General features: G+C 40.6%; 1 protein-coding gene across 1 annotated transcript in view; it reads left to right on the top strand.

The window, feature by feature from the left end:
* Positions 1-26,774, top strand: part of EPG5 (ectopic P-granules 5 autophagy tethering factor) — a 101,024-nt gene that overhangs the window by 57,372 nt on the left and 16,878 nt on the right. Inside the window, exons 27-36 of the mRNA XM_072829457.1 lie at positions 913-1,075; positions 8,942-9,084; positions 10,352-10,508; positions 13,779-13,973; positions 15,248-15,461; positions 17,396-17,544; positions 18,362-18,563; positions 19,137-19,209; positions 20,711-20,814; positions 25,413-25,588. Of these exons, the coding sequence (XP_072685558.1) occupies positions 913-1,075; positions 8,942-9,084; positions 10,352-10,508; positions 13,779-13,973; positions 15,248-15,461; positions 17,396-17,544; positions 18,362-18,563; positions 19,137-19,209; positions 20,711-20,814; positions 25,413-25,588 (1,576 nt within the window). The remainder of the gene's footprint in view (positions 1-912; positions 1,076-8,941; positions 9,085-10,351; positions 10,509-13,778; positions 13,974-15,247; positions 15,462-17,395; positions 17,545-18,361; positions 18,564-19,136; positions 19,210-20,710; positions 20,815-25,412; positions 25,589-26,774) is intronic.

Below are 26,774 nucleotides of genomic sequence, written 5' to 3'. Positions count from 1 at the left end.
CAAGTGTTTCTTAAGCTTCTCCTGAGGAGACTTTGCCATACTGGAAAGGTGTTGTTAAAAGGGTATATGCAGTGAGATTTACTTTCTTTTGTCACTGCTTTGCTCCCTAACTCTTCATATTCTTTAACAGATTTGCCATAGGCACTTTATCAGAGTGTGGGAAAGTCATTTAGTACTCGGAGTTAAAGTAGATACAGAATGATCAACTCTTGAAGGTTTTGATCTAGCTTTGCTGTCCTGTGAGAAGATGCGTGTGTGGAATGAGTCCTTTTTATAAAGTAAAGATTCTTACCTTTGCAAAGACCATGGGAATTGATCTCTTACTGGCTTCTGTATCCTTAGCTAGTTTTGGTCCGGCATTAAGTGTGTGTGTATGTGTGTGTGTGTGTGTGTGTGTGTATCCACCTGCATGCACATGCCATGTGTACCTCCACCCCCACCAGCACGTGCACGCGCATGTGCACACACACGTGCCTGTGCAGTAACATAGCAGTATTGACACACATGTAAAAAGTTAGCTTCCTCCATCTTTGACAGTTCAGTTTGAGTTCCTAATACCTAAGAAATCACTGGTGCTTACCAGTAAGGTACCCCTTTAGAATGCTTGAGTCAGGATGAGATTCTCATTTGCTCTTGTATATTTAAGGTCTGTGTAAAAAATATTGTTAATTTAATACAGATTCTAAATGAAGCTTTGTTCCTGGCTAAAAAGTTGTCCCACTTTTCCTTCTTTTCTTATTAAGGAAAAGAGAGAATTTGGGTAACTGCAGGCACACACATTTGGTCTTTTTTTCCTATAGAATGCTAGGTCTTATTGCTCTCTGGTGTAGGCTGTATGGTAACTGGAAGCCTTTATCACTTACCATAAAACCTTTCTTAAGCTTTTTTCTACTTCCTGATGATGTTTTCCAGAACTGCAGCTCTTCGAGAATCTCAGCAGGTTGCCCTGGATAGTGAGCTGTTGGACACAATGCCCAAACAGTATGTTAACAGAGAAGAACAGACCACATTGCATTTGGAGTGTAGAGGCAGCAGCGGTAAGAAATGCCAAGGGCCAGCAGTTGTCACAGTTCAGGTAAGATTGTTGAAGCTTCTTCATGATTCAGGGAGTTTTTACTTGAGTCTGTAATATTGGCGTATTGTTGAGCGAGATGGCAAGAGGTTCATAGCACATGATTCATGTCCCAAAATGTTTAATGGTTTTGAGGGCAGTGAAGACCCACATAGAGCTAATCATGTATTTCCATATGTGTTGATGTGTCCTACAAGACAGAAGTTCAAAGAAAAGTATTACCACTGAGAAAGATCCTTAGAGAGAGGGGCTCACACTGATCCTTAGAAGACTTTGATGATGACTGTTTGGAGTCACTGGGAAGGACTGTGGGAATGGAGTCCTCTGGGTAGCATGTAGGGGGCAGTGGCTAGGTCAGTCTCCTCCAGGTGGTTTCTGGCTGAATTTATATTGGGATTCACATTGGAAAAGAGATCACTTGGAAGCTCCAGCAGTGTGCTGCGGCCAGTGGGGAGCCACTGAAGACAACGTGGAGGATGGAGGGCTGTGTGGAAAGCAGGTTAGTTGGGCGGAGCTTGCCAACAGGCAAAAGGAGAGCTGTAAGATTAGGAATTCAGCCACCTCTTAGAGTCACTTTCTTGAGTTGGAAAAACGGGTTTCAGGTGGGTCTGTGACATCATAAGGACTTCAGGGTGCAGCTTAGCTTTGGCCACTACTGTCTAAGCACTCTGCAGAACTTATTTCATCCTCCCAACAACTCTTTGAGATGGGTATTCTTGTTATCTTCAGGAAATAAAGGCACAGAGAAGTTAAGTGACACACCCAAAATGACACAGCCTCTGAATGGCAGGACCAGGAAGGCCTGGATAGTGTGGCTGCTGAGCACCAGCTCCTTACTCACTGCCCTTCATCCTTCTGTGAGGGACTTCAGGGTCCCCAGAGCTGGGAACCAAGATAACGCTCAGAGATAGGCTGCCTGTTACCTGACTACATTTGCACAAATATAGCTCCTCTTTTTTTTTTTTTTTGATAGCTTTCAGAAATGAGGAAACTTTATTTTACTGACTGTCGATTGTCTTTCAGAAATTTCTTTTTGTGCTCGTCCACATTTGAACAGTTCTGATGTTTTCCTCAGCAGTCTCCTTGGGAGCCTGTTTTCTCTGAAATGTCTTCTTTGAAGTAACTTTTATACTTGTATTTTTCATTACCTTTAAAATTTGTTCTGACAAAATATTTGTATACATCTAAAGTTAAGAATTTGATCTGGGATGTGAGACTCCTAAACACTGTCTTTGGCCAAGTGCTTTATAAAGTTAATTTTCTTTCAGTGTAATTCTTCCCATGGTTACTAATACTGTGGTAAGACTAGGTAGGAGCATTTTAAGAAGGATCACTTGCTAACGTGATAGTGCTGGAAGACAAGTCTGCCAATTTTGGATGGAGTTTGAGCTGGTGTGAAAAGAGCTGAAATGTATCCAGTTCTAATTAAAAAGGGTGTCTTACTTCCAATCTGTGCCTTCACAAATAATGGTATTTTTCCATATTTTGGAATTACATCTCTTTGCCAAGTTAATTCTATACAGAGAAGGGAATTCTCCTAGGATGCAGTTTTGTAGCTGAGTGAAGTGAGTACCAAAAGTTCCAGCTCAACCAGCTTTGTTTGTGAAGCTTGCTTTCTGAAGAGTTGTGAATATTTGCTGCTCCAGCCAAAGAACAGGTCTCTTTGGCTGACCTGTTAATTCTCGGGGTCTTATGGTGGAAAATACCACCAGGTCGACTTGGAAGGTTTAGGTCCAGCCTACCAGTGACTTGGCTCTTTTCCTTTTCAGAAATAGTTTTGATTTGTCTGAACCCTTGAATTGAAATTTTAGTCCGTCATTAGTTTCAGATGGAGAGTTCAGTCATTCATCAGCTGCATATAACACCCAGTGCTCATCACATCACGTGCCCTTCCTTCTTAATGCCCATCACACAGTTACCCTATCCCCCCCACCTCCCCTCCAGTGACCCTCAGTTTCTCATAGTTAAAAATCTCTCATGGTTTGTCTCCCTCTCAGATTACTTTTTATACTTTTGTTGATTCTGAAATAGAAAGGTATACCTTTCCTAAAATCCTTTTAATTTTGACTTTGATAAAAGGGATATTGGAAAGCAGATGATTTACGAGAAGAATTAAAATGAGTATGGCTTAGATTTTATTTTTACACACAACACAACAAATATTTATGCTTTCTTTTCTCAAAAGAAAAATTGGTAGATGCTAAGGTTGCTTGAAGAAAGCAAGAAAAAAAAAAGAAAGGGGTGGTGGGTAAAGATTTTATAGAACCCTAAAGAATTTGAAAAAATAGCTGTGTTTTTTTGGTCATAATCTCATTAGAAATATCCAACTTTCTTAAAGCACACTCTAATTTTCTGCTGGCCTTACTAGATTGCCCAGTGCTCTGCCTTTCAGTTCCATTTGGGAAGATCTAGACACTTGGGAATCCCTACTGATGGCTCCTAGAAGTATTGATATCGACAACAGTTATCTACTTCAGCCATTATTTTGCTGGTGATGCAGATTTGCCAGGAGAATTAAAAATATGAAGAGAGTGAGCAGCTTTTGTAGTCTGATTTAAGATATCTTTAGAAAGCTATGTAGAAATTGCTAATTAACGCTATCCTAGGCAATACTTGTTGGTTGATACTTCAGGAATTGAAGACAAAGAATTTTTTTGGCTACTCAATGATAGCTAAGAGCAAGGTAGACGAAGGTTGAAACTCTAGCTGTCATGAAGTCGGGGCATTGTGTAATCAATGCAAGTCAATTAGGTTTGCTCTGAGTTTTGGGCAGAGGGTGTACTTGAGTCTAAAGCTATCTCCTACACAAATGGATGACTTTGGTTGTGGTGTTGGGGTAGGGAAGGTGAGTTCTGATTACTTATGACTCATCAAGAAACTGCTAGTGGGAAAGCTTATCTCATACAGAAGGTAGGTTGTCATTCTTATACATAGAATTGTATGTATAAGAATGCTCCTCTGTATACATGTGTCCAGGGACCACTTCATGGCTATATCCAATAGTTTTGATCCTGTTTAACATTTTCCTATCATCTGGCAATGCTGAACGTCATGAGGTCTCTTCTTGTCCCTTTAAATCACTAGCCACTAAACTAACAGTTTCTCTCCAGGATTCCACTTCGTCAGCTCAACCTTAGATTGCTGGTTGTGCTTGGTACTTCCCCTGACCCCCTCCATTGTGACATTAGCTGCTTTTGTCTACTATTTGTGTTGGAGTTCATAATCTAGAATGAGTGTGTGAGTGGTCTTTAGTGGGTCAGTGAAGCTCCTGAGAGTATACGGATATTTTTTTTTCTGGAGAGTTAGATTCTGAGTAATCCGTGACCCCCAAAGGGGGCCATATGTTGAGGACTCCTGTTCTCTTTTCTCTAGTCCAGAATTCTCTGAGTTCCAGATGTAGATTTCCACCCGCTTATATAACATTCTGTGAATGTCCGTAGAGTATTCCCAAACCCCACAGGTCCCAAAGTGATCCCACCTTTACCCTCCAGACCTCTCTTTCCTGTACCAGGAACTGAGGACCTAACTAAGCATAAGTATTCTCTCCCCACCTCATACTTCCTATCTGGTTACTTTCCCAGTCCTACTGCTTCTGCTTTTGACATGACTTTACATTTATTTATTTCTCCTCGTTCCCATTGCCATTGCTCCCTGTTAGCCCCACATCACTTCTCCCCTGAACCATTACGTAAGACTTCCTGTCTATAGATTCTCACACTGTCCAGTTTGTTTCCCATTCTGCCACCATTCATCTTTTTAAACACAAGGCTAACAACCAGCATCCGGCTTTCCAGTATTTAAAAGGAATAGGACTTTTGTCCCCACCCCCCCGCCATAATCTCTTCTTGATCAGTTTCTAGTGGCATCATTTACCCTTTGATGATCCCTAAACATTATTTTCTAGCCACTCGGGCTTTTTCCATTCTCTAAACATGCCATGCACTTTTCTGCCTTCTCTCTGAGGCATGTGCTGTTACTTACCCCACACCTATTTGTGAGCTCCTTCCTCTCATCCTTCCATTCTTGGTTCAGGCAGCACCTCTTGAGGTCTTTCTCAGCCCCTCTGGTCAGATTGAGGTAGTCCCTCCTCCTCTAGCGTCTCGTGCATAAATGCTGTTGCGATCACCTGCTGTCCTTCCTGCCAGTCTGTGAACTCCTCAGGAGTAGAATTCCTGTTCTTAGTAGTCATCTTCCTGTACCATCTAGCATGGCTCCTGGCACATAGTAGGTGCCCTTTCACACCCCTGAACGAGACCTTGAAAACCACCTGGTCACTCATTAGGTTAGGTTACAGCTTGTTTTGCAGTAGGATCACCTCTCTCCCTGTTACCTGGATTTTGAGTCACACGACGGCCAGGCCCTTGTCTTACTCATGTTTCTGTTGTCAGTGGCTCACACGGTCAGTGCCATAGAACTGAGGTATTTGAATGAATGAACAACTACAGATTTATACTCTTCACTAGTAAGCTCCCTGATTTTAACTTCCTTCAGGAATTTTGTAGGTATTATTTGGCTGGAAGTTGGAACTTTTTCCTACTAGAAAATAGCAGTCATCCTGATTGTATTTACTTTAGACCAATTTGTTGCTCAACTGGCCAACTTTATGCTTTCCATACAGAATCTCCATTTATGCACCACACTGCTTCACTATTTACTATAACACAGATGTGTCCTAGCCATTCCATCCTGGGGAGTGATAAAGATGATCATACTACATTACTTCCCAGCTCTGTTCAGAGCTCTTTTTATCACTTGCTGGGCTACTCTCATATCCCTGGTAATATGTTGGTGACACTGCTTACATGGTCTCACTTAATCGTCACAAAATGGGGGTGAGAAAATAGGTTCAGAGAGTCTCAAAGACTTGCCAGAGTCACACAGCTAGTAAGTGGCTCATTTGAAATTCAAGCCCATGTCTATTTAAGTTCAAGGCCCATGCTTTCGCACTCAGTATTGGGAAATGAAGCCATTTGCTTCTAGCTGTTTCAGCTCTGAGTTTCCTTTTGTTTCTGCTCCAAATTTTAAGGCTAGTGTATGATTTTGAGTAAACTGATCATGACCCTCAAATCTCAGTTAAATTAACGGGTCTACCATTTTCTCTCTCTGAGTTGGTTTAACAGGATCACTTTCCTTTTCAATGATTAGAGAATTCGTGGATTAGATTAATTTTTAAAATCAACTTCAAGGGGAATGACTTTATATTTTCATATAAATTTTAAGATTAAAATGCATATTTTAAATGACTCATTTATAAAAAGATTTCAAATTATATCATGACAGTATTTTCTTGCTTAATAGAATTTTTCTGTGAGGGAAAGCCCTGGAAATTTCCAGCCATCTGCAGATGTTTGAACTATGTATGGCTTGTTTGGGATATACAAAAGACAAATATATTTTATGGGAAGTGAGACGTGCGGCTTCTGCGGTCGTCTCTCCCAACAGAAGCTTCTAATAATTCAGTGATATTCCCTGAGGAAATGGGGTGATTTATAATAGGGTTCCTTTTGTTGGACTTTGGTATTGTGGGGCATGTTTGCCAGACCCCGGATTGATTTATTATCATGTGAAAAATTTGCTTGATCCTAGAAGTAAAAGATGGAAAAGACCCACTGAGGGCTTCATAGTATTGTAACAGCTATGTGCTCTGGCCAACTCCTTCATCTCTGTGTCTACTTGACATGACCCAACTGGAGGGGCTTCCAGCATGCTGCTTTGTTGTGTTGTCTGTAGCTTCTGGTGATTGTGAGCTGCCAGGCAGTCAGCCCCTCTTCCATCCTAGTGAGCAAAGAAAACTCTCAATAGGGCTGGGAACAATGAGCAAAAAACAAGTGGACTGGGAAATAATGGTAATTTTGAGGTGTCTTTGGTGAGAATATCACTTCACCTAACTCTTGAGCATTAGCAGTTTCTGCAGTGTGGGGTGGCAGCTCCAAAGCTCCAGGTACTTAGGCTTGTCTCTGCATTTCCCAGTCCATGGCCCCTCTGTCTTTCTCTCTTATCCATTGTCTTTCCACTTGCTTCGTCCTTACTGTCTTCCTTCCTCCCCTTGGATTCTTTCTTTTCCTCCCAGTTTGGCTGCCTTCTCTCCAGGCCAGCCAAGAGCTAGGACCCTCAAAGACCCAGTCTGGCCATAGTTGTTGACATTGTAGGCACAAAACTGACTGCACATGCTCCTGATCATGTTTTAGGCTATTAAACATTAGTCTTTTATTTGAAAGATTGGAAATTTAATATTTGTACTGACTCATTATGTCAGTACAAATATTATTTTAATTATATTAAATAATATAATTATTTTACCTTTCATTTCTCCAGTAGTAAAAACTAAAATAATTGTTAACATTACACGTTCTTGGATATTCACTTTCATGCCTTTTGATTCAGACTAATAGCATATTTTCTTCTTTAAATAAGAAGTTTTATAAAGCTTTTTAAGATAAGATTAGTGAGTTTTATGGAAGAGAGGTGTTATCACGATCATGAAAGTAGGTGCTTGATGTACTGATCAGAGCTGTACTGTCCTGGGGTGCTGTGTAAATAGGACCATTGCCCTTCAGGAGCCTTTTGTCTGGAATTTATGATAATAACTCTGGCAGGATTCAGGAGGGTCTCAGTTAAATAAATTTGGAAATTAAGTATTTACAAACAAAAGATACCTGTAATCATCACAGTGGTGGCTGAAGACTGGGTTTGGGCAGGTGCCTATAAAGGAAAATGAAGACCCTTTTGCTTGAGGAGAAGACAGGATTTAATGTTTGTGCCTTCTGAATGTTCTGATCTCTTCATCATTCTCTGCTGTGCTGAGAAGTCCAGATTCCCTAGCCTTCTTCAAAGGACTCCCCCAGGACAGAACCCTGCTTCCTAGTCTGACGGCTCTGTGCTATTCATCCCTGACCTCCCTGCCAGGCTGGGCTTCTGCTTCCTGTCCCTCTGTCCTCCTGTCCTCCACAACTACCACTTTGGTTCTGTCTTTGTGTTGTAGCTTAGGCCTAGGATATGCTCTGCACTACTCACATCCAAAAAAGGACATTAGAGTGTGCAAAGCAGTTATCATATAGGTCACCATCAGTTAATTAGAGAAAAGGGATACTAACAATCCTCTCAAATAGAAAAGATGTAATCTTAAATAAAGGCTAATCTTTGAAATTGAAATATGATTTACTTTTGCTTTTTTTTTTCTAAGTTCAGTAAATTCTCCTTTGCCACATCTTTACTAAGAACGAATTAAAATTTTTATCAGAGATAAGCTTTCAGGGACCGCTGAATCAGTCAGCTGCTCTTTCATAGGCATTCAACTGATTTGTGCACTTCCTGTATCTCATCTTATTTTGTTGTTTGTCTTATAATTGTATATCCTTTCTTCCTTTGAGAATGGCAAGTGTTTTATTAACAGCATCTGTGTCATGGTCTTCGTATGTGTGGCACACATGAGACACACAGCCCTAATGTTTGAGTTGAGCTGTGTGTGCTATTGAGTGGCAAGAATGGAGAAGAGGGGTCAGGGCTCTGAAGAGGCTCAACAAAGGAGGATGCTTGGTGTCCTTCAAGGAAAACCTCAGTGGTAGAAGACATTCTGTTTTTGATGAGAGTCAGGGAGTCAAAACATAAGTGACAGAGAACATATCTTACAAAAAGACTGAACCAGCGATAAACTAATTCAGGTTTGATTCTTCATGAAAAGCCTGAGGTTCTGGAATAATTTTTTGACACTTTTTTCCCACCCCTCTCTCGTTCAACTGAGAATTTTGAGTTATAATATTAATTGTAGTAGTTATTCTTCATCAAATACTCAGTATATTTGTAATAAATGTTTGCTCTAGAAACATAATAGGAACACAAAAGTCTGTTGACCATTTTAATTCTTCTTAGTTTGAAGGTATGCATAAGAATGAAGCAATAAGTCAGCAGCTTCATGTTTTGCGAAAAGAAGTGAAGCAGTTGCAAGCTGAAGCTGCTAAACCACCATCACTTAATGTTGTGGAAGCTGCTGTTCATGCAGAAAACTTGATTACGTAAGTTTTGAGGACATTATAATTTAAAGTTCTATTTTGTTATTATGGATAATAATCATACATGCTACCACTCCCCCAGGCACCCACTAATTAAATTAGTACAGGGATCACCAAACGATAGCCATCAGACCAAATCTAGCCTGCCACCTATTTTTATAAATAAAGTTTTATTGGAACACAGCCGTGCCCATTTATTTACTTAATGTATATGGCTTTATGCTGTGATAGCAGAATTGAATTGTGAAAACTTATGGCCCATAAAATATAAAATATTTACTATCTGGTCCTTGATAGAATAAGTTTACTGACTCCTGAATTTTGAAATGACACAGCATATTGAAGTTCAATCATGGAGAGATTTAGTGCTTAAGTTTTTTTTTTTTTTTTTTTTTTAGTGCTTAAGTTTTATATTAAAGTTACATTTACCCAAAAAGTCATCATTGTCAACTCAGATTATTGAGCAGAGTTTGAAATGGAATTGCTCAGGGGAAGTAGGGCTCTCAAGTATAGTTGTCAGCTTGCATTTGGCCATTGTGGTTTTTCTTTTGGAGCTTCTAGCTTAGGCCCAGTCATCTTTCTAGCACAGTCATCTTTCTCCCTAAAGCCACCAGGGCAAGACTTGGGAGAGAGGTTGACCCTGCCTTTGACTTTAAGGTGACTCTAGATTTTAGCACCAGCAACTAATTCCCCAGTACATTGGAGTGGTGGTATGGAGGAGGACATTGTGAGTCCTTTTGTAGGTTGGATTGGGGGACCTGGGAAGCAGAGGGAGATGAGGTGAATAAGAAGTTAAAGTTTGTTTTACTAGTAGAGGAATTCAAAAAAGTGTGAGACTTAGAAGAGATATCTTTATTTTAGGATCTTATTCTATACAAAAATCTTTTTTCAGTGTTTTAGATTTTAAAATTTAGAGAAATCAGGGTTCTTATTTTTTCAAATATGTATTATACAAGGAATACACAAAAATGAAAGAATAAATTGTGAATCACATACAAATATGAAACATTTTGATAAGAGTAAGAATGTTAATAATACAGCTGATTTCCCCAGCACCCCTGCTCCCCCTGCCCCCACAGGAAGACATATAATCATTTATTTCTGTGTATTAAAAATAAGTCATTGGGTCAAGTTGGAAGAAGCTTACCCCATGGAAGATTTTTAAAGTGACATTTGTATGGGGCTCTGAAGTGTAGAGTACCAGAGAAATTACTTGTGAGTCTGGATTCTCTTACTGTAGACCAATAGTCTCCTCTGCATTTTCCCACAGGGCCTTAGTGAATGCCTACAAGTTGCAGCCTACCCCTGGGGTTCAGAAGGTTGGTATTACCCTCTTCTTTACTGTTGTGGATTATGTCAGTGACGAGACTCAGCGTCATCCTCCCACAAGGCAGTTCTTTACATCATGCATTGAGATCTTGGGACAGGTAAGGCAATTCTGTGTTTTTAGCCTTATTCATGTAGAATGAGTCTCTGCAGCATCCTCATTATGCTTTCAGATTGACATTACAGATTTAGACTCTTAAGTCAGAAGCCCCTTTGAATTGTTGACTTCTCAAGATGTGACTAAAATTGTTGGTATAGAAATTTGCTTCTCATACAAGAGATGTTAAGTTACTCATATTTGAAAGTCTCTGGGGAGACAGCAGACTCTTTCAGATGCTTTTGGTATGGTTAACTGTAGCATCATGAAGCTCTTTATTGTTTACAAAACACTCTCCAGTTCATACTCACAGTCCCTTCTGTGTGATTGATACCACTCTTGTATTAAGTTTTATTTTTTAAAGATTTTATTTATTCATGAGAGAGAGGCAGAGACATAGGCAGAGGAAGAAGCAGGCTCCATGCAGAGAGTCCGATGTGGGATTTGATCCTGGGACTCCAGAATTACGCCTGAGCCAAAGGTAGACGCTCAACCCCTGAGCCACCCAGGTGTCCCAATACCACTCTTGTTTGAAAGATGAGAAAACTGGGCAGCCTCGGTGGCGCAGCGGTTTAGTGCCGCCTGCAGCCCGGGCTGTGATCCTGGAGACCTGGGATCGAATCCCACATCGGGCTCCCAGTGCATGGAGCCTGCTTCTCCCTCTGCCTGTGTCTCTGCCTCTCTCTCTCTCTCTCTGTGACTATCATAAATAAATAGATTAAAAAAAAAACTTTATAAAAAAAAAAAAAAAAAGAAAGATGAGAAAACTAGTCTCTAAAAGATGAAATGACTTGCCTAAAGAATACAGCCGGTCAGTGCTGGAGCTGAGCCTGGATCCCACGTCTCCTGCCTTGACAGTCAGGGCTGCCCCCGCCTCCCCACAGCCGCCTCCCAGTTGCTGTTCTTGATCCCTGTTTACTTACTTACTTATTTATTTGACTTACTGTTCGATGTTTGGAGATTTAACAAGGCAAGGCCAGTATATCCATGCATGTTTATGAAACATGTCATTAAAGGAAGGAAAGCCACTTGATGGAAAATGTGTAAATGCTAACCATGTGCTCTCAACCAGTTTCAGTGTGGTGATTTCTTCTTACTGGATACTTAAAAGGAGATACAGAGCAGTTAGTAAGATAGATTTTTTAAATAGTTTTTTCCCTGACTTTTTTTTTTTTTTTAAGGTTTTATTTATTTATTCATGAGAGATATATATAGAGAGAGTGGCAGAGACACAGGCAGAGGGAGAAGCAGGCTCCATGCAGGGAGCACGATGTGGGACTTGATCCGGGGACCTCAGGATCAGGCCCTGGGCTGAAGGCCGCGCTAAACCACTGACCACCCGGGCTGCCCTTTTTTCCTGATTTTAAAATTGATGCGTGCTTATCATAAGCAATGCAGACAACATAAAAAGTAGAAAGCAGAAAAATTCTTCGTAATTCTAACTTCCTGAAGATACTGGGATTTCATAGCTAATATTTTATTATCATTTTTCATAGCTAATATTTTATCATTTTTCTCATGTATGTATGTATATCAGTGCATATGTGTACATATGTAGAAATGATATATCATTCCTACATATAAATAGAGATAGGCATATATGCCCCAAAATGGGCAAGTGCTATTTTGTAGCCTGCTGATTTTCATTCATACACAACTTTTAGACATTATTCTGTGTTAATAAATACAGACTTATCTCATGGTATTTAATTCATAGTGTTGCCTGGTACAGATACATTGTGATGTATTGAGCCTGTGCCCTACCTGGCTGTTCAGGTAGTTTGCTTGTTTTGCTACAGTAAGCCTGAGATAAATATTCTTACACATCTCTGTGAATTGATTGGACTGTTTTTTCAAGGATAATTTCCTAGAAGTATGGTTGTTATGTCAGATGGACTAGCATTTGATGTATATTGTCACTGTGCCCTCCTGGGCAGTTTTTACCTGTCTCCACTATCATAGCAGGGTTTGAATTTATTGTTTTCCATACCATAACCAGTGTGAAGAAGGATTATTCCTTTTAAGTCTTGCTAATATAATAGGGAAAGTGTACTTTATTATTATTTTAAGTTGTATTTCTTTATTTTTTTGAAGTTGTATTTCTTTAAGCACTTGTTCATTTGCATGACTTTTCATATGTTTATTGGCCATTTAATTTTTTTTTAAGCTTTTATTTTATTGAGAGAGCGCAAGAGAGAAAGAGAGAGCAAGCCAGCACAAGCAGTGGTCTGGAAAAGGAGGAGCAGATTCCCTGCTGAGCAGGGAGCCCAATGTGGGGCTCAATCCCAGGACCCTGAGATCATGACCTGAGATTAAGGCAAATGCTTAACGGACTTAGCCACCCAGGCACCCTAATTATTTTTGTGACTTGCTGGTTATTGTCCTTTGCACGTTTTCTGTTACAGAATTTGTTTTTTTATTGCTTTGGAAGAGCTCCTCAGACTATCCAGAATGTCTTCTAAATTGATTTTTCTACTTTGTCATTTTCCTTTAATTTTATCATACTTTTTGCCTTAGAGAATTTAAAATTTTTATATATTCAAATTTCTCAGTCTTGCTTTTTATTATTTCTGCCTATGATCCAGCTTATCAAAGCCTTCCTGGTGCTGAAATTATTTAAATACTTATATCCAGTACTTTTTTTTTTATTAATTTTTTTTATTTATTTATGATAGTCACAGAGAGAGAGAGGCAGAGACATAGGCAGAGGGAGAAGCAGGCTCCATGCACCGAGAGCCCGATGTGGGATTCGATCCCGGGTCTCCAGGATCGCGCCCTGGGCCAAAGGCAGGCGCTAAACCGCTGCGCCACCCAGGGATCCCTATATCCAGTACTTTTATCATTAAGACCAATTTAAAACAAGGTGAAATTATCTTGACTATATATTAATTATTAAAGTTAAGTTTTTCAAAGTATTAAAAGCACATCTCAATAAAATCTATAACCTAGAGGTTTTGTTTTCTTGACAAAAATGCAGTCACTTTGGATACTTAGTAATCATAGGAGGTACCTTGCAATTTTCTGGATTCAAATTATCCTAATATTTTAATGTTTTAGAAACTATGGCTTGTCCAACTCAAATTCATGGATAGATTCAGAGTTTTTAATATCACCTGCATTGGAAGTGTTAGATTTATCTGTATTGATTTTAGATATTTTTGACTGTTTCATGTTTTCATTTAGAAAAAGTCCTACTAATGCCCTTAAAACTTGGTTGCTTACATAAAAGTGGTTGGGGGCAGAATTTGGTGACATTTTCTCTAATTCTTCCAAGGTGTTTATCAGCGGCACTAAGTCAGAGTGCAAAAGAGTGCTGGAGACCATTCTGAAGAATAGAAGGCTCTGCTCTCTGCTGTCTCCTTTCTTCACTCCCAATGCTGCACCTGCAGAATTCATTCAACTCTATGAGAAAGTGGTGAAGTTTCTAAGTGAGGACAACAGTGATATGATTTTCATGCTGCTGACCAAGGTGAAATGTGATTCGGTGCCGATGCCAACACAGAAGTGTAGAATCTAATGTGATTTCCCACTCCGTAGAAATGAAAGGGCCCCTGAAGCTCTGTTTTCTGGCAGACACTTTTCACATTTTGTATCCTCTTCAAGCAGCCTGATCTGGCAGCTTTTTCTTCTGATGGCATTGGTTGTGTTGTGTAGTGGAGTCTTATTCCACATAGTAGAACAAGGACTTCCCTCCCAAGCCCTCTTTAGAAACTGTACAGCTTTGAAATATTCATAATAATAATTGAGTGTGTCATTCTTTTGAATATATCCTGAATTTATGCCAAAAATGTGTTTGATAAATGAGATATCATATATCAAAGTCTCTCATATTTAGAATAAGCCAGATATAAGCAAATTGCCTTTGTCCTCATCCCAAGTACAATATTAACTAGGGCCCAGGCAATGAATTTACTTAACCACTTGAGAATTGAAGAGCCTTAGTGATTTTGCCTTCACTTGTATTTCTTTGACATGTATAAATCATAAAACCTAGGCGTTTTCTAGGGCCTAGAGACTACTCTCAGTCTGTCATGAGGCAGGACATAGAGTTGGAAATCCTAGAAGGGGATCAGTAACACCCAGAATTTTTATTAGCTGAGATAGGTTACTGCCACAGATTCAGAAATGTGGCTGTATCAGATGGAGACAGTCCCGTAAAGTGGTTGCTTTTCTTTTCTTTCTTTCTTTCTTTCTTTTTTTTTTTTTTTTAAGATTTTGTTTATTCATTCATGAGAGACACACAGAAAGAGGCAGAGACATAGGCAGAAGGAGAAGCAGACTCCCTGTGCGGAGCCTGATTCAAGACTTGATCCCAGGGCCCCGGGATCACAACCTGAGCCAAAGGCAAACGCTCAACTACTGAGCCACCTAGGTGCCCCAAAGTGGCTGCTTATTTCTGGCACCAAGACCAGTGGGGAAGAACTACAAAGTTCTGAGTCTTGCCTTGTAGGGAAAGCTTAACCAAAAATACATTACAAAAAGCATGTGGAGCTGAGAAAAAAAAAAACCCTGCCTCTGTAATCCCAGAAGGTGAAGCAGAGCTGGAGGCTTATTGACACCTATAAACTGTTGACCTGTGTCGATTCTTTTAAGTATGTAGATACACATTTTAGTTTCAGTCTTTATACACAGCTAAATGTTAGATGATATTTGACTTTTAAACTAAATTTGCACATAGTTTTCTCTACTTCAGCTAATTTTCCAGTGTCAATAAAACTGCTTCTTGTTTCTTTTTCTTTTTAGTTCGATCTTAAGCAATGGTTAAACACCACTAAACCTCCTCTGTCTGATCGTACCAGGCTTCTGGAGTCCATTCATTTGGCACTTACTGCCTGGGGCCTCGAACCAGATGAAGATATTTTGATGCCATTTAATCTTTTCTGTAAGCACTGGACTTACCTTCTTCTCTACCAGTTCCCTGACCAGTACAGTGACATTCTCAGGCTGCTGATGCAAAGTAAGTATCTTTTAATTGTGACTGATTAGATTGCAGTGAATATTTAATGTGACATTTACCATTCTACAGATGTCATCCAAAAGTGTAAAAATAAGACAGGTATGCAGGAGTTGAGAATCACTAAGTTTTACCTCGAGTGCTTGACAAACCATGTCCAAAAGGTTACTGTCTGTAAAAAAGGTCAGTTATCGTCCTAAGTGTTCACATGGGCTCTGATTCAGCAAAAGACAACACCTAGTATGTGGGTGTTGAAGTCCAGTCGCACATCCACCTCTTCCCCTTGTCTTTGCAGCTGTCCTGAGCTGGGCTGGGGTAGAAGTGGGCCTGCTTACTCTGCTGACTACAGATTTGGTAGGAGAAGGAAATTGCTCCTTTGCAATATGTTTACTGTGATGACTGGTTTCTCTGTAGATCCAAATGGGGGATGCATTTGGTTTTTTTCTCCCCCTTAATTTCTTGACTCATGTCTTTTTTCTGCAAATAAGTTTTATCTGTATGTAATGGTAACCTGTATTTATAGTCACCAAGGGAAGGAGCAGCATTAAATTTTCTACGTTCCCACCATTTGTCTCCCCCCATACCCTGCAATTTTCCACTGGAGAATTGGAGATTAGAAGAAGAGTAAAAGATGCATACTGGCATAACTAATTTTTGTTCTAAATTTTCAGAACTCAAGTATATACTGTGGCTTTTTTGCCTGAGGGCTTTTTAAGAGATTGTCAACAGTGTGTATAGGCAACCATCGACTTGTGTTTAACAGGAAGTTTCTTTTTTTTTTTTTTTTAAAGATTTTATTTATTTATTCATGAGAGACAGAGAGAGAGAGAGAGAGAGAGAGGCAGAGACACAGGCAGAGGGAGAAGCAGGTTCCATGCAGGAAACTTGATGCGGGACTCGATCCAGGGACTCCAGGATCACACTCTAGGCTGAAGGCAGGCGCTAAACTGCTGAGCCACCCAGGGATCCCCTAACAGGAAGTTTCTACTTACCAGGAAAAGTAATTCAGTTAGAGGCTTAAGAATAACAATACCATCGCTGTCTGATTCCTGACCTCCAGCTCCCTGGTTTCCCTTTCCTCCTTGGCTGCCATGTTGGTACTCTGGAGCTTGACCTTTTCTTGTCCATTCTTCATGGACGAGCCTTTTGGTTTCCCTGCTGTATTCTAGGTGTGCATGATTCCCACACCTCTAACTTGATTCCAGGGCTGTGTCCTCTAAGAGCCAGACCATGGTAGCTATTCGATACAGACCCTTCACTATTCCCTAGACAACTCCCACTCAGCAGATTGCAGCTGCCTCATCTCTCCCCTCAGATGGACTCCTACAAGCCTCCACAGTTACCCTGTATGATCCTTATGCCACCTCTGGGTGGAAAGGGCCTGTAGAGGTTTTAGTCCTAGCCTCTGGTATGAGATTTACCAGTAGCAGGGTGCTGATTGTAGTGTCTACTTTGCAAGCTATCTCTGTTTTGCCCATTGTACGAGTGGAACTTCAGAGGTAAGTAGGAGAAGAAAGCCTAGACTCTGCAGCTGCATTCTGCAGCGCAGTCTCCCTTGTCCTGTTACTGCTATTTCTCTTAGGGCTTCAGCCAGGAATATGGTATCTTGACCATCCTCCAGTCAGGGGCTGCTGGTGGGATTCCTTCCCCCTGCCATCTCCCCTCCATCTCCCCACCCCCACCCCCCCATTCCAGCTCAGATGGCTCCGGCTCTGGCTGTGCTCACTTTCAGTAGGGTGACTAGGAACCAGGAAGGTCAAGTGCCCAGGTGGACGGTTCTCTTTCCTGCGGTCCCTTCACCATAGGTCTTTATGAATTTGTTTTGGATTTTTATGTAATTTTCATTCCTTTGTAAAGTACACATGTTGTTTGATTCAAGTTGAGAAAGTGAGTTTGTGACAGATGCTAACGTGCTGTCCTCCGTCCCTGCCCCTAAGGCTCCGCTGAGCAGCTGCTGAGCCCTGAGTGTTGGAAAGCCACTCTGCGAGCCCTGGGCTGCTGTGCTCCCGACTGCCAGCAAGGGGCAGCTTCTGCAGAGAGTGCAGTGCTTCAAAGCTCTCCAGCCGTTCTCTTGTCTGACAAACAGGTGTGTAGCTTTTGGTATCCGAAGTTTATGTCTCTGCCTTCCTTTTCTGTTTCCTTTGATACCTGTTTTCTAAACAGTTGAAACCCATTCAAAATTTATATCTAAAAAGCTACACTTTGGTGTATTATCTTTAAGAGCCCTGTGTTTTTGTTAGTCACTCGCTTTCTCCCGTACCCCCTTTGCCTTTCTCCCACCGCTCAGAGTCTGTCTTGCTCATCTGTTCAAAAGCAGCCAGACCTACCTGCTGTGGTTACCTTCCCTCCCACCTTAACCTGCCCTATTCTTAACCTTACACCCCTGGCTCCTTTGGTCAGGTTTTCATGCAGCGTCCCACAGAGCTCTCAGGTTCTTCGAAGTTCTGTGATATATCATCATAAGATTATGTTGGAAAGAATGATTCCTCTGCTTTAGAAAAAGAGTTCGAGGGATCCCTGGGTGGCGCAGCGGTTTGGTGCCTGCCTTTGGCCCAGGGCGCGATCCTGGAGACCCGGGATCGAATCCCACGTCGGGCTCCCGGTGCATGGAGCCTACTTCTCCCTCTGCCTGGAGCCTGCTTCTCCCCCTGCCTATGTCTCTGCCTCTCTCTCTCTCTCTCTCTCTCTCTCTGTGACTATCATAAATAAATAAAAAATAAAAATAAAAAATTTAAAAAAAAAAGAAAAAGAGTTCGAAAATCTGCTGATTTACTTTTCATATACCTACATCTTTGCAGTTCTGTTACAAAGTCTGAGCCCCCCCCCCATCGCAGTCTACCGCAGTGCTCTGCTGAAAGTACACTCACTCAGTAAGGATTCTCTGACTCATCATTATCTTCTAGGTCATGGAGACTATACAGTGGCTTTCAAACTTTTTTTATAAGCTTCGGTTATCCACATTGGACTTTAAAAGCTTTGGTTTGTTCTCAAAATGGAGTCCTTACATGGCTGATATGAAGACACTTTTGGGCTATCTTGTGAAACGGCTGCTTGACTCAGAAATGGCCTGCTTGGCTCAAGATCCATCTGCCAGCAGCAAAACAGGTAATATGCCTTTAGTGTAACAGGGAGCGAGGTGCTCTGACCTTCCATTAGAAGAGACTTAGAGAGACACATTAAGAGATCTAATCTTAGCAATAAAACTATATATCTCAGTGTCAAGAAGAAGAAATAAGAGATATATATAATATAAGTGTGAACCCATCTATGTGTCATACCCTTGTTCACTTGAAGAACTGTGTGCTTTCCTCAGCTTGTCTCTGCCCTTCCTTCATAGGGCAGGGTCCAAGGAGATAGGTTTCAGCCTCCAGCTCTTTCTTCCTATTGTTTATCTCATTTAGGAAAGGGTTCTGAATATCTAAACATTTATCTTTAAAAAAATGTATGGTGTATGGTGTAAAATTATCCACGACACTGTGTTGTAATAAAAATTCTACAAGAAATTCTATTGCAGCAAAGGAAAACACAAGCATTTTTAGTCACACTAAATTTGTTGTTTGTCAACCTAGCTTTGTGAGTATACAGATAATAAGAAGTTGAGTTTTTTTTCCGTGTAATTAGTGATATTGACAGAGGATGAGCTTATTTCTTGTCTCTAAAAATTTTGCTTTGTTTTAGTGCTGAGATGCCTACATTCAATAATCATCCAGCTCTTTAAGCCATGGATCTTGGTTTTAGAGGGCAATGAAAGGTAAATAAATTTTCAGATATTCATATTCCTGCGACATTTATAGAGTTAGGTTCTGATGGTATTTTGGTATAAGGGATGCATTCATGGATTTAATTTTTTATGTTGGACCATACTAAATTTAGAAAATGCTTTCTCATGAAAGAAACTTGACATTTCCTGCTTGTGGAATTGTTAGTCTGGTTGATCAGACCTATTAATATTCAATATTAATATAATATTAATAATTATTAACATCATAATATTATATATTAATAGATATATTATATATAATATAGGTATATTAATTAATATATATTAATATTAATATAACTTTGAAGCAAAAATGGACACTCATTTCCAGTTTTCCACAATGAATACATTGAATAAATTTTGGTACTTAATTTCAGAAAAGTGGATGTTGCTCTCCTGAATTAGTTTGATAATGTAGTATAAAATATGAGACTAATTTGATTTAGTTCCTCAGCTATTTATTTTTTGGAACTAAGATGGTTTTTGAATTACTGGGTGGAAACGAACCCTTTCACATGAGTTCTGGGAATAAATGAAAGCATGATGTTATGAGCATTTAAAACAGGTGTAAAACTGTTCACAGGCTGGGGGGTTGCCTTCTGAGTCTTTTTCCCCCTAAAAGAATACAAACAAAGCTAGGTAAACTTATCAGGAGTTTGTTAAAATTATACCAGTGCTAGATATTACAGTATTTAAGGTGTTTTCACAATATTAATCTGTTCCCAAGACTCAGAAAACATGAATGGCTTGTTCCATTCCACCACCAGTGAGGGCCAGAACTGGGAACAGAGCTTAGGGCTTCTGACTTCCCTCTCAAGACTCTGTATTAACTCATGCTGCTCCATGAGGTCGTCAAGGAAAGTAGAAAAGGTTTTGGATCTTTGCTTTTGCTAAAGGACTATCCTTCATCTGCAAGCTTCAGGATTCTGTGTTGACTCTGAGACTGCTGGCAATAATCCAGACTGTACCGTTGATTTCCAGGGAGAGTTAATGGGATTTATTTTTATATTGAACTTTCTGGACCCAACTCAGAAACTAAAATGATCATATAAAAAGTTTTATTCTATGGTTATTTCCTGTCCATTTTTGGCCATCTTTCTGTTACATGGATTTTTTTTTTCTTTTTTCCATGTTTTAGGTAGAAAAAACTGTTGAAGTCACTTAGTGGCATGTATCTAAGGCATTTGAAATGTAACCAAGATACATAAGGGTGTAAATTGGATATAAAAATGTGTTAATCTATGTAAATAACACACTTCTGAAACTTAATTGCATTGGAATAAAGATGTAGAAGAAAGTAAATAAAATTGTGTGGTTGATATCATGAACTACAGTTCACCTCCAGGTATTTACAGCTGTGAAAGTGGTCTGAGTGTGTCCTGCGGCTACACCGTACAGTGTTCTGTAGGATTTAGGCAGTCCCTAGACTCTGGGACCTAGAGTGATTTAATCCTGGTGCTTTCCTTTCTAAGTGTGCTTCTTTTGTTTAAAGCAGCCAACGGCATTACCCCTGGCTGGAGAGTGATGCTATGGTGGCCTTAAGCATTGTGCAGCTGTTCACCAACTGTATTGACTCCTTGCACGAGAGTTTTAAAGGTAGGAAGATGTTATGTCATGTCTCTGGTTAGGTACCACTTTTTCCCTCAATCATTCAGTTATTCTTTTGCCTCTGCTGTTCCTACTTTAATTTTATTTTAGTTGGGAGGTAGTCATCTTTGACCAAAGAAGGTCACTGGCACTGCTGGTTAGTATGAAGTTTGTTAACCTCTTACTGTTTGTAAGGTAGCTCTGAGCTGCATTAGCCATGGAAAATATGCAGCCATTCTCTTCAATATTCTCTTTCCCTCATGTTGAAGCTCATTCTCTCTACCGTGACTCTAACTTCTTTTTCATATTTTCTTTCTGTGCTTCATTTTGGGTGAATTATTGAGGACCTTCTTCCAGTTTACTCAGTCTTTCCAGCTGTGTCTATTCGGCTTTAAAAAAAAAAAAAAACCTATGAATTTTTAATTTCAATTTCTAGAAGTCATGTTTGTTTGTTTCTCATACCTTCCTCTTGAGAGCATTTTCTTTTGTTTAAAATTCTAATTTTTATTTCTTTGAAATGTTTAAATATAATTTCCTTTATGATCTGTATGCAGTAATAATGACCTGGAGTTACTATTGGGGATGGCTTGCTTATGCTACAGTTAGATGTTCCTTCAGATTCTTATACTCAGGAGCTTGTTTCCTTGTGTGTTTTTAAATTTTGTATTGTGAGCCCGTATTTAGAGAGATTTTCTCTGTGGGAATTCTGCAAAGAGCAGAATGAGGGTTTGTCCTCCAGAGTAGATCTGCATTTTTGCTAACCAAGGTCGTGTAATCCTTGGCTTGCTCACACTTGTGCTGTAAGTGGGCCGACCCCAGACTCCCTTGCAGGCGGGCCTCAGTGAGCACAATCAACTTGTTCCCTTCCTCGACTCCGAGTCAAAATGAAGGCAGAGAAAGTCCCTTTCTTTCTCTGAACTGCTCTCTCAGTGAGGGCACAGTCCTTAAGAGACTCCTCATGCGGGATCCCTAGGTGGCGCAGCGGTTTAGCGCCTGCCTTTGTCCCAGGGCGCGATCCTGGAGACCCGGGATCGAATCCCACATCGGGCTCCCGGTGCATGGAGCCTGCTCCTCCCTCTGCCTGTGTCTCTGCCTCTCTCTCTCTATTTCTCTCTGTGACTATCATAAATAAATAAAAAGTTTAAAAAAAAAAAAACAAAAAACAAGAGACTCCTCATGCTGTTAAAACCCTGCAGAAGCAGACAGTCCACAGGCAGCTGAGGCTTCAATGTCTGTTCAGTACCGGGTTTCCTCGTCTCTCTTTGCTTCTGGTCCCTGCTTCCCTCCACTGAGCTACCTAGCTATGCATTTTTGGATATGTGTTATTTTATCTAGCGTATCTAAATGTTTTATATTGGGAATTTTATAAGGACATTGGTTCCATTCCCCTACCCCACCCACCCTAGTTTCTTACAGTCACCTCTTGTTTTTCCCATCTCCAGTTTCTGTTCCTGCTTATTGGCTGGATTAATTTTCCTGAAATAGTATCTATATCCTATCATATTCTTATTTCTAAACTTTTATTTTTTAGTTTTTTTAACAGAGCGCACAAGCAGGGGGAGCTGCAGGCAGAGGGAGAGGGAGAAGATAAGAGGGAGAGGAGTGAGAGTGGATGAGGAACACTTGACTCCCGTGTAGGTGTAACACCTATCTGTGAGAGGCGAGTGGGAAGGAAGAGCAGTGCCTCTGCCTGTGGTACAGCCAAGAAAGGGGGTGGCCAGCTCAGCAGCAAGTGCCAGGCAAAGATTCCGCGTCAGTGGTTTCCACGTTGGGCAGAAGTGGCCAGCTCTGTGGTCAGTTGTTGACTGCACTCAGACCCTGCAGTGGGTCCTAAAGGTGCCGTGGCCTGCTGGGCATGTTCTGTTTTGACTAGTGCGCCTCTGTGGCTACCATGTGTCTGTGAGGCACTTAGGCATCAATTTAACAACATGTCATTCAGCTCTTAAAAAAAAAACAAACAAACCTGGGTTTGTGTGTGTATTGAACAGACTTAGGTTTACAATAAAATTGAGCAAAAAAGTACACAGAGTATTACTCCCCCACTCCTCCCACACAGATAACCCCCCCTGCTATCAACATCCTCCACAAGAGTGGTGTGCTTGTTACAGCTGATGAACCTACAGTGACACATTATTATCACCCAAAACTCATAGTTCACATGACCGTTCACTCTTGGTGTTGTACATTCTGTGGATTTGGACAAATGTGTAATGACACACGTCCACCGGTACAGTATTCTATGAGTAGTTTCATGGCCCTAGGGATCCTCTGTGTTCTGTCTCCCCACCTTTCTCTCCCCACTAATTGTTGGTGACCACTGATTTTTTTTTCTTGTCTTCATGGTTTTAGTTTTCCTAGAATGCCACATAGTTAGAATCATATATTATGTAGCTTTTCATATTGGCATCTTTAATATGCATTTAAGTTCCTTCAAGTCTTTTCATGGCTTGATAGCTATTCCTTTTAGCACTGAGCAATATTCCATTGTCTAGATGTACCTTATTCAGTATTCATATTTTCTTAAGAGACAGAGAGAAAGTGTGCAGAGGTTAGGCAGGGCAGGGAGGCAGAAGGAGAGAAAGAATTTCAAGCAGGCTCCACACCCTGTACGGAGCCTGACTTAGGGCTCAATCTTACCATCCTGAGATCATAACCTGAGCCGAAATCAAGAGCTGGTCATCCAGCTGACTGAGCCACCCAGACGCCCTGTCATCTGGTATTTTTGGTTGACTTTTTGCAAAAATGCCTGATCTCTTTAAAAAAATTTTTTTGGCCAAACTGTAAGATGTAAACTCTAGGTACAGAAACATTATTCCTTTTATCCCGCATGAGACTTAGGCAGTGCCATAATCTCAGTGTCTCTTTGATAAGTATTTGTTTAATGAGTACATGAAATCCTAATAGTACTCACTTTTTTTGGAAAGACAAACTTCTAGTTGCCTCTTATCATCAAAAATACTCAAGTATCTAATTATAGTCAAATAGGCACTACACATACACACACAAGCACACGTACACTATGGGTTTTTTTTTTTTTTTTAAAGCAAGCTCCATGCCCAGCATAGAGCCCAACATGGGGCTTGAGTTCACCACCCTAAGATTAAACATCTGAGCTGGACATTAAGAGTTGGACATTTAACCAACGAGCCACCCAGGCGTCCCTGTATGTTTAGTTTCTTAATATAAGGACAAGCACTCTCTTAGGCTCTTGCCTGTGTATATAAATAAGAAAGTAGCTTGGGAACGGGCTGCTTCACAGCTAACATCAGGAATTGATAGCTGAGTTCAAGAAGAAACAGAACTATGCAAAGCAGGAAGAAGTTTTTTTTGTTTTTTTTGTTTTTAAGATTTTATTTATTTATTCATAGAGAGAGAGAGAGAGAGAGAGAGGCAGAGACACAGGCACAGGGAGAAGCAGGCATCATAGAGAGAGCCTGACGTGGGACTCGATCCAGAGTCTCCAGGATCACGCCCCGGGCTGCAGGCGGCGCTAAACCGCTGCGCCACTGGGGCTGCCTAGAAAGAAGTATTTTATTGTAACCTTTTAGTGAGGTCTTCTGATCCAGCTCTCTCCTTTTATTCATGAGAAAGTGAAGACTCAGAAAGCAAAATGAATTTCTCTGAGCTCACAGAACTTACGTGTATCTGGGCTGGAAGTAGAAACTCGGTCTTGTCCCAGGCAATTACCTTTTAGACATCTACCTACTAATCCATCTTTGTTTAAACAAAACTATCTTTTATTCATATTTAAATATATGCTACCCTTAACTTGTCTTAGAAGGTTAAAAACATGTTGATATTTCATGCTGTAGAATAAAGTAAGGACTCTGAATCAAGGGCACAGGGATGTTGGAAACGATAAATTGTTTGGCACCATGAGTTGATGCTCATTGGTCATTTTTCAAAAGCCGCTACTAAGAAATACCATCAAGTTTCTGTTCTTGTTGGGGTGGCTCCCTCTTCTTTGACTACATTCATCCCTTTGCATAGAATCAGAACGTCTGAAAAGTTTTGTTTTAGACTCAGTGCCCCTTCTGTTGCTATTTGTCTTGAGGGCAAGACAGTTGATACTTGTGATGGTAATACTGAGTGATCTGTGTCTCAGAGGAGTGCTGTTTTAGAATAACTTAGCTGAGTGTCAGTTAATAGTCTAGTTTTACTACACCAAGGGCTGAGTTTTAGTCATGTGCAACATTTCCTTTGGAGCGATACTAGATTCCTCCAAGGCACTAAATGAGTAAGTCATACATGCCAGTGACTGAGTATTTGCTGAGGGCAACAGACTAAAGGGATGCCTAGAAGTGCTTGGGGTTGGGCAAGTTTATGTGAGTTAGAAAGCCATGCAGTTGGAAGCTTTAAAGAAAAACTAATCACCCCTGCTATCTCCCACATACCAGCTACTCATTCCAGTTTCACAAGTAAGTAATTACAGTCTTTGCTATTATTTTGTCATCAGTTTTTTTTTTTTCCTGGCACATGAAAATCTTTGAAATTCAGGAATTATTGAGTCTTTATTTAGACTTTTAGTACAAGTTTTTTGTATGTGTGTGTTGGTTTTTAAAGATAACCCAAATGGTCTTCAGCTGTGTTTTCTGTTTGAATTTTAGATAAGCTGTTGCCAGGTGATGAAGGAGCCCTCAGGTTACACCTGATGCATTATTGTGAAGCATGTACAGCACCCAGAATGCCAGAGTTCATTCTGTACGCGTTCCATAATGCCTACCGGAAGCTCCCATGGAGGGACCTGTACCCTGACCAGATGCTCATGGAGGCCTTCTTCAAGGTGAGCTATCACCCTCCATGGCACAGCCTGGCTCCTAGGGAACAGCCTGTTCACTGTGCTTCTTAGGCATGATTGCAGTGTGTGCCAGAGTGGACTGTGCCGGCCTTCTGTGTTGTCCGAATGGTGCTCATGTGAAGCAACATTTCATGGAAATCCTTTTACTGTGGTAGAAGGTTACTAGAAGACATTTGTAGGACTGTTTTTAAACCCAGAGAAAGATTTTGTCTGTAATATGGCTGTCACCCCCTAGGCTTTAGTAATATTGCTGTATGAGTACGTAACTGACGTCGTCAGGCTCAGTCTTGGTGACTCTGGGTCTACATATTTTTCTAGGACAGAAGCATCAGGCTCACATGCTGTTAAATGTTCTATTAAAGCAAATGTAATTGGTACTCAAGCCATTAGTTTCTCTAAGCAGTTACATAAGGGAATAATGTTGTGGGAGATAGAAGTGCATCGTAACAACCAATGATGCATCATAATCACATAAAGACCGGAAATAACTTGGACAAAAGGCTAATACGTATGCGAGTCTTAGCAGTAGAAGCACTAGTCACAGAAAACAGGCCCTGTAGCGTGACTTACAGAGCAGCCTGACATGTCTGTGGTTCTTAAGTTTTCATTTTTAAAAACCCATTTTACTCTTGTCTCAGCTTTTTGTAGTTTCTCCAGTTTATTCAGAGTCACTAGTTCTTTTGTGTTTACTCTTAACTTGACATTCCACTGATGATGGAGATGCCATGAGTGCTTTAGTTACTGCAGGCTGACGGTGGTTTCTGGCAGTCTGTGAAGTATACTGTGTCCCATTTGTGCTGTCTGTGGAGAGCACCCAGGGCTGCTTTGTTTCTGTAGCTAAGCTCCGGGGAGAGCCGAGGACAGCTGTTTTGGAAATAGAAGCTTAGGAATGATTTTATAGCTAGGTTTAGTATATGAGATAGATCCTGAGTAGATATTTATCACCACTGTGAACATGAAGAGGATGTTTATTTAAACAACCGTGAGATAGCTTTAAGTAAGCAGGCAGCCTCAGCTGTGTGACAGATCAAATGGTAGCATGGCTGTAAGGGTTGCTGTAGACTTGGTGCCTCTGGGAATTTAATCAATCATAGGTGACCTTGATCTGGCCAGAAGCTGGAAGCCTTTCAGTTCTGTATGTCCTGCCGGAGTAAGAAGGGATGTGTTTTGA

This window comes from Canis lupus, chromosome 6, assembly GCF_048164855.1.
Source record: "Canis lupus baileyi chromosome 6, mCanLup2.hap1, whole genome shotgun sequence".
Taxonomy (NCBI): Eukaryota; Metazoa; Chordata; class Mammalia; order Carnivora; family Canidae; genus Canis; species Canis lupus.
This window is presented reverse-complemented; position numbering and strand designations above follow the sequence as displayed.